Source organism: Garra rufa, chromosome 12 (genome assembly GCF_049309525.1).
Source record: "Garra rufa chromosome 12, GarRuf1.0, whole genome shotgun sequence".
NCBI classification, from domain to species: domain Eukaryota; kingdom Metazoa; phylum Chordata; class Actinopteri; order Cypriniformes; family Cyprinidae; genus Garra; species Garra rufa.
In genome coordinates, this window is record NC_133372.1 from 177,156 (window position 1) to 184,655 (window position 7,500).

Genomic DNA, 7,500 nt, shown 5'->3' on the forward strand with positions numbered 1-7,500 from the left:
CGTCAACAGCGTGGAGGAGAAGATTCTGGCGGCCGCTAAATACAAGCTGAACGTGGACCAGAAGGTGATCCAGGCCGGCATGTTCGACCAGAAATCGTCGAGTCACGAGCGCCGAGCGTTTCTGCAGGCCATTCTGGAACACGAGGAGCAGGACGAGGTCAGGAGATTCTTTCGGTCTCGAACACATTTACATGCATGAGGATATTCCAATATGAAAGAGAATTTGCCCTCGTTTTATTAACGAATGCAGCATGAAGACTGCTTAAGTCAGGTCCGAATGAGGCTGGTGCGTATAATATTATCCTGCAAACACCTTATTCAGAATATTAACTGTGGCACAGTATTTTGCAGATCCATACAAATGTGATTGGAGAAGTTATGAGGAAATACAGTTTTAAGATTTCAAACACATTTTGGAGAAGATTTGTCTTACAACCATAAGAAGAAGTGAGAATGTTTACAAATGTTTACCAGCATGTCCGGGATTTAGCGCAGGAATGGTCAAGGTCAAACTTTATTAAGATCCCTTGCGGGCAATTTGGACAAAACAGAACCATACGATACATTCCAAAACATAATTACATAAAAAAAAAAATGAATAAATAAATAAATATATAAGTAAGATAGAATAAAGATTTCCCTAACCCTAATTTCTCAAGGACCATTTAACAGCCTAATTGCACAAGGGACAAACGAATATATGTATTGGTTACTTTTCATCTTTGGTAGTCTATATGGAGAACCTGAAGGGAGCATAGAGAACTCTGGATACAGGAAATGGTCACTGTCTAAGAGCATAGATCGAGCTAGACTCAAAACATTTCTATTAAACAAAGCTGACAAATTTCTTTGTTCTTTACCTATGATCTTTCCACTAAGAGTAACTATTCTATCTAATGCATTTTTATGTTTCACACTGAGATTACCCAACCAGCAGCTGATAGAGAAGGACAACACCAACTCAATGTAAGACTTATAGAACAATTCCATCAATGTCCTATCTATATTGAATGATCTTAGTTTTCTTAAACAGTATAGGCGTTGCTGTCCCTTTTTACATAATACCTCTGTATTCACATTAAAACACAATCTGTTATCTATAGTGGTCCCCAGATATTTATAACTATAAGGGTAGCCTGGGAGAAATGTGCTTTTGTTCTAAAGTCGATATCTTTTGTCTTAGACACATTTACACAGACCAAAATTATTAATGCAACACTTTTGTTTTTGCCCCCATTTTTCATGAACTGAACTCAAAGATCTAAGACTTTTTCTATATACACAAAAGGCTTATTTCTGTCAAATATTGTTCACAAATCTGTCAGTTGTTAGTGAGCACTTCCCCTTTGCCGAGATAATCCATCCACCTCACAGGTGTGGCATATCAAGAAGCTGATTAGACAGCAGGATTATTGCACAGGAGTGCTGCAACAAAAGGCCACTCGAAAATGTTTTATCACACAGCACACAGATGTCGCAAGTTTTGAGGGAGTGTGCAATTGGCTTGCAGACTGCAGGAATGTCCATCAGAGCTGTTGCCCGTCAATTGAATGTTCATTTCTCTACCATAAGCCGTCTCCAAAGGCGTTTCAGAGAATTTAGCAGTACATCCAACCGGCCTCACAACCGCAGACCATGTGTAATCACACCAGCCCAGGACCTCCACATCCAGCATCTTCACTTCCAAGATCATCTGAGACCAGACGCCCGGACAGCTGCTGCAGCAATCGGTTTGCATAACCATAGAATTTCTGCACAAACTGTCAGAAAGCGTCTCAGGGAGGCTCATCTGCATTATCAACTTCATCGGGGTCTCGACCTGACTGCAGTCCCGACTTGAGTGGGTAAATGCTCATATTTGATGGCGTCTGGCACTTTGGAGAGGTGTTCTCTTCACGGATGAATCCCGGTTTTCACTGTACAGGGCAGATGGCAGACGGCGTGTATGGCGTCGCGTGGGTGAGCGGTTTACTGATGTCAACGTTGTGGATGGAGTGGCCCATGGTGGCGGTGGGGTTATGGTATGGATAGGCGTATGTTATGGACAACGAACACAGGTGCATGTTATTGATGGCATTTTGAATGCACAGAGATGACCAGATCCTGAGGCCCATTGTTGTGCCATTCATCCACGACCATCACCTCATGTTGAGCATGATAATGCACAAATAGAGAGGGAACAAGTACTGCGTAAGATATCTTACGCTAGGGGGAAAATCCTTTTCCGCGAGATATTGAAGCCAAAAATTATCCTTAATTTTGTAATAATGTAAAACGCGTTGCAGCAGCATACAGACATAGGCGATACAGCTCGCGCGCCTATTGGCTGCTCTGCGGCAACTGCAGCAGCCTATCGAGCGAGGCCTGGCGTGACGCCAGATCCAATAAGGGCACTTCGCGCCCACTGCGTCACGTCCCGCCAAAACGGGCTTGGTCTAGGCCTATAAATACCGCTCGCAGGCAGCTATTATCTGGTTTTTCATCATCGAAGCAACCAGAGCGTGCGTGCACGGCAAGATACGCAGTACTCGTTCCCTCTCTAGAGAGAACCGAGGTTACGTTAGTAACAGAGTACGTTCTCTTACGAGAGGTCTCTCGTACTGCGTAAGATATCTTACGCTAGGGGACCCAATGCAAAACGCCGTGCATGCTGAGATCTGACACCAAAGACCCAAGGGCGAAACCAGGGGTTCATATAGTGCACAATCACCTAGGGAACTCACAGGGCGTCCGGGAAGAGGGAGGGGCAGAGCCGCACTCTTCCATGTAGTGCAGCGTCGCTCAGACGCTGAGTTCGTAATACAGACAGGGCGGGGCACGGCCTGAACTGATGGGGAAATATAGGTCTCTTACCCAGTTCGCTGGATAACTGTCAGTACCGACAGTAGCCTGGCCTGTAAGGCGGGAACCTCCAGGTTGTAAAACCTTATAAATGTAGACGGAGAGGCCCAGCCCGCCGCCGTACAAATGTCTTGCAAGGCAATCCCACTCGACCAGGCCCACGATGAGGCCACGCCCCTCGTGGAATGTGCTCTGACACCCAGCGGGCACTGCATGCCCTTGGAAGCATATGCCAGCGCAATAGCATCAACTATCCACCTGGATAGGCTCTGTTTCGACACGGCCAGTCCCATAGAACGAAACAAAAAGCTGTTCCGTCTGCCTAAAAGCAGACGAGCGAGACACTTAAGCTCGTAATGCCCTGACTGGGCATAGGAGGCTCGCGTCCATTTCCTCGTCAGTGACCGGTAGGGCTGACAGAGCGATGACCTGTGCCCTAAACGGTGTGTTGAGGGATTTCGGAACGTAACCATGCTTGGGTTTGAGTATGACTTTAGAGTCATTAGGTCCAAACTCCATGCACGTCGCGCCCACGGAGAGCGCGTGCAAGTCCCCTATGCGCTTCACCGAAGCGAGAGCCAGCAGAAACACAGTCTTAAGAGACAAGTATTTCACATCAATCGTCTGCAGAGGCTCGAATGGTCCACCTTTCATGGCCTCTAGCACCATAGAAAGGTCCCACACGGGACTGAGGGAGGTCTGGGAGGACAGCTGCATCAGCGCTGGGAACCAGGGCTGGTTTTCCCAAAACGGCGCTACCAGCAGTATTGAACATCCTTTTTCCTTGACCCTCTCTATCACCTGAGGCAGGAGAGAGACGGGGGGAAAAGCATAGAGATGACGGCGGGGCCATACGTGGGCCAGCGCGTCCCTGCTCTTGGAGAAAAATTCCGGACAGTGAGCGTTGTCCTGAGACGCGAACAGGTCTACTTCCGCTCTGCCGAATTTCTTCCACAGTAGTTGTACTGTCTGTGGGTGCAGAGACCATTTGCCTGCTGGAACATTGTTCCTGGACAGTCTGTCCTGTGTTTAGGAGCCCCGGCACGTGCGCTGCTTTCAGCGAGCGCAGGTTGCGCTGAGCCCATACCAGGAGGCGTTCTGCAAGCCTGTACAGGTTCCTGGACCTGAGAGCGCCCTGGCGATTTATGTAGGACACCACTGACATGTTGTCCGAGCGGACTAGTACGTGGCTCCCTTTTATTTGGGGACAGAAGCACGTCAGCACGTTCTCTACTGCCAGCATTTCGAGGCAGTTGATGTGCAGGAGCTTTTCCCGTTCTGACCACTGGCCAAAAGACGGTCTGCCCTCGAGCAGAGCCCCCCATCCCGAGGTGGATGCGTCCGTAGACACCACTTTTATCCTCGAGGAAGTCCCCAGGCTTACACCTGATTGGTACCAGTCGACTGCTTTCCACGGTTTCAGGGCTGTGACGCACTTCTGATTGACCGTGAGACAAAGTCGACCGGACGCCCACGCTTGGCGCGGTACACGCACTTTCAGCCAGAACTGCAGTGGGCGCATGCGGAGCAGACCCAGCTGGAGAACTGATGACGCTGAGGCCATGAGACCCAGCATTTTCTGGAATCTCTTGAGCGGGACGGACGCGCCGCAGCGGAACGAGCCCGCTGTGCGCTGAATGTCTACCGCGCGCTGTGGTGATAGTCGTGCTATCATGGACAGCGAGTCCAATTCTGTGCCCAGGAAGGAAGTCTTCTGACTGGGAGACAGAGAGCTCTTCGCCCAATTGACCCTGAGACCCAAATTCTCGAGGTGATCGAGTAACATGGTCGTATGCTGTACAAGCACTGAGCGAGATTGCGCTAGAATCAGCCAATCGTCCAAATAGTTCAGTATTCGCACGCCCTTCAGCCTGAGGGGAACGAGCGCTGCATCCGTGCACTTCGTAAATGTACGGGGTGCCTGGGATAAACCGTACGGCAGGACTGTGTACTGATATGCCTGGCCCTCGAAAGGCGAATCTCAAAAACCGCCTGTGACGTGACGCTATCTGTATTTGAAAATACGCGTCTTTCAGATCCACTGACATGAACCAATCTCCTTGACGAACTTGCGCGAGGATTTTTCTGGTCGTGAGCATCCTGAACTGTCGCTTCACAAGCACTCTGTTTCATCGGCCGTGGCCGGGACACCAGAAAATACACTCTTTTGGGGATTTATCTGGGTAGCAGTGAGAACGGCTTTTGTGTACAGGCAAACAGGCGACAGAGCCGGTTTGTTGGCTGCAGAGGACACTGGAACAGTCACATTTTCTGGAACTGGACGAGCGAATAACTTTGGTGGGGGTCCGGCGACAGCGGGACTCGCACACCGTCGTTTTCCTAGCTTTGCTAGGACGGCTTCGGAGGCTCAGGCTTTAGCACAATCCTAGGCCTCGGGCCGCGCCCGGCGGGACGGCAGCCGGAATAGCGGGAACGCGGTCTCGCGCCTTGAGCTCGGTGGCGCAGCGAAGCGGCGGCAGCTGACTGTGGCTGGGGCTGTGAGCTCTGCGCAGGCGGTTTCGCACGACCGGCTGCAGAGCTGGAGCGCTTCGGGAGGAAGTGCTTCATTGCCTGAGACGCTTTCTGTACCTCAGCGAATCTTTCTGCGAAGTCTTTGACAGAAGATCCGAACAGGCCAGCAGGAGAGAGCGGAGCGTCGAGGAACGCGGTGCGCTCAGACTCGGCCATCTCTGAAAGCGTCAGCCACAAATGCCTCTCGGTTACCGTGAGCGAGGCCATGTTGTGTCCAATGGCCTGTGCTGAGGACTTAGTAGCGCGGAGTAGCGGTCCGTGGCGCTCCTCAAATCCGGCACGCAGATCGCGTCGGGCCCTTCCTCATCCAGCCTTCGGAGGAGGTCGGCCTGGAAGATCTGCAGCGTGGCCATAGTGTGCAGCGCTGACGCGGCCTGCCCGGCGGCGGTGGAAGCGCGGCGGAGCAGATTCGACGTCTGGCGGCAAGCTTTGGAGGGCAGCGCCGACTTAGCCCGCCGTCCAGCGGAGGGCGGACATAAGTGGGCTGGTATTGCCTCTTCGACCGGCGGCAGAGAGAGGTATCCTCTGTTCTCGGCGCCGTCCACAGTAGAGAACGCCAAGGAAGAGGATGGGCGCACTCTCGCTGAGTGGGGTGCGCTCCAGGACTTAGTCAGTTCTTCGTGAAGCTCAGGAAGAAAAGGCGTCGGTTTAGACGCATGCGAAGCGCGTTCCCCTTTCGGAAGGAAACAGCCGTCCAGCCGGTTGTGAGCGGCACGGCGCTTTTTACGGCGCAACACCGCGGCGGGCGGGGGAGCGGTCTCAGCGAAGAAAGCCAGGCGAGTCCTCAGAGTCGCCATAGGCAACGGCTCGCAATGAGGGCAGCCACCCTCAGCGAGCGCGATCACTGCGTGCTCCTCACCCAGGCAGGGAACGCAGATGACATGGCGGTCCCCGTCACTGAGTGTGGCTCTGCACGAGCCGCAGGAAGGCATCTTTAGAAAGACGCTTTGCTCTCTTATGAAAAGTGTGTATCGCAGTGGCGTCACACACTGTAGTATTTAAAGGATATGGGCGCCGGAAAGCGCAGCAGGAAGGCAAGGAAGGCGGCGCGGCCAGCAGCTTCGGTGACTCGTCCCGCTGAGATGCTTTCAATCGACGGCGCGGCTTCTTCTCCAGCTCCAGCGATGCGTTTGCTTCGCTTGAAGGATGAAAAATCAGATAATAGCTGCCTGCGAGCGGTATTTATAGGCCTAGACCACGCCCGTTTTGGCGGGACGTGACGCAGTGGGTGCGAAGTGCCCTTATTGGATCTGGCGTCACGCCAGGCCTCGCTCGATAGGCAGTTGCCGCAGAGCAGCCAATAGGCGCGCGAGCTGTATCGCCTATGTCTGTATGCCGCTGCAACGCGTTTTACATTATTACAAAATTAAGGATAATTTTTGGCTTCAATATCTCGCGGAAAAGGATTTTCCCCTTAGCGTAAGATATCTTACACAATACGAGAGACCTCTCGTAAGAGAACATGCCAGTTCTCGCATGGCCAGATACTCACCGGACAGGTCACCCATTGAGCATGTTTGGGGTGCTCTGGATCGGCGTATACGACAGCGTGTTCCAGTTCCTGCCGATATCCAGCACAGCCATTGAAGAGGAGTGGACCAACATTCCACAATCCCCAACCTGATCAACTCTATGTGAAGGAGATGTGAACAATAATTGGGAGAAATAGGCCTTTTGTGTACATAGAAAAAGACTTAGATCTTTAAGTTCAGCTCATGAAAAATGGGGGCAAAAACAAAAGTGTTGCGTTTATAATTTTGGTCAGTGTAGTTGCAAAAAGGCATCATCTCACCGAACCATGGCACGTTTCATTGTTTTCCAAAAGGCTCACAATGACTGTATTGTCAGCAAACTTTAAATGAAACCTATTGTTGTGCTTACTTATACAGTCATTTGTATATAAAATATATAATAAGGGAGACAAAACACAGCCGTGAGGAGTTCCTGTAGATGTTCTCAAAGGGAATGTTGTTTTTTCAGAACATGCCGATTAGTATGTCTACAGTAATATCCCGGCAGCTGTAATATCATCAACACCTTAGTTAGTGTGTTCACGTATATGTGGTCATAAATGTTTTCTCTCTTTTCTGTTCTTCTAATGTTCTCCTGAGTGCTTGCTGTTTTTGT

The 7,500-nt window shown here is 50.8% G+C and overlaps 1 protein-coding gene across 1 annotated transcript in view; it reads left to right on the forward strand.

Annotated features, from left to right (window-relative positions):
• The window catches only part of smarca4b (SWI/SNF related BAF chromatin remodeling complex subunit ATPase 4b), a 16,282-nt gene that overhangs the window by 6,075 nt on the left and 2,707 nt on the right, over positions 1–7,500 (forward strand). Inside the window, exons 15-16 of the mRNA XM_073851699.1 lie at positions 2–157; positions 922–966. Coding sequence (XP_073707800.1) covers positions 2–157; positions 922–966 — 201 coding nt within the window. The remainder of the gene's footprint in view (position 1; positions 158–921; positions 967–7,500) is intronic.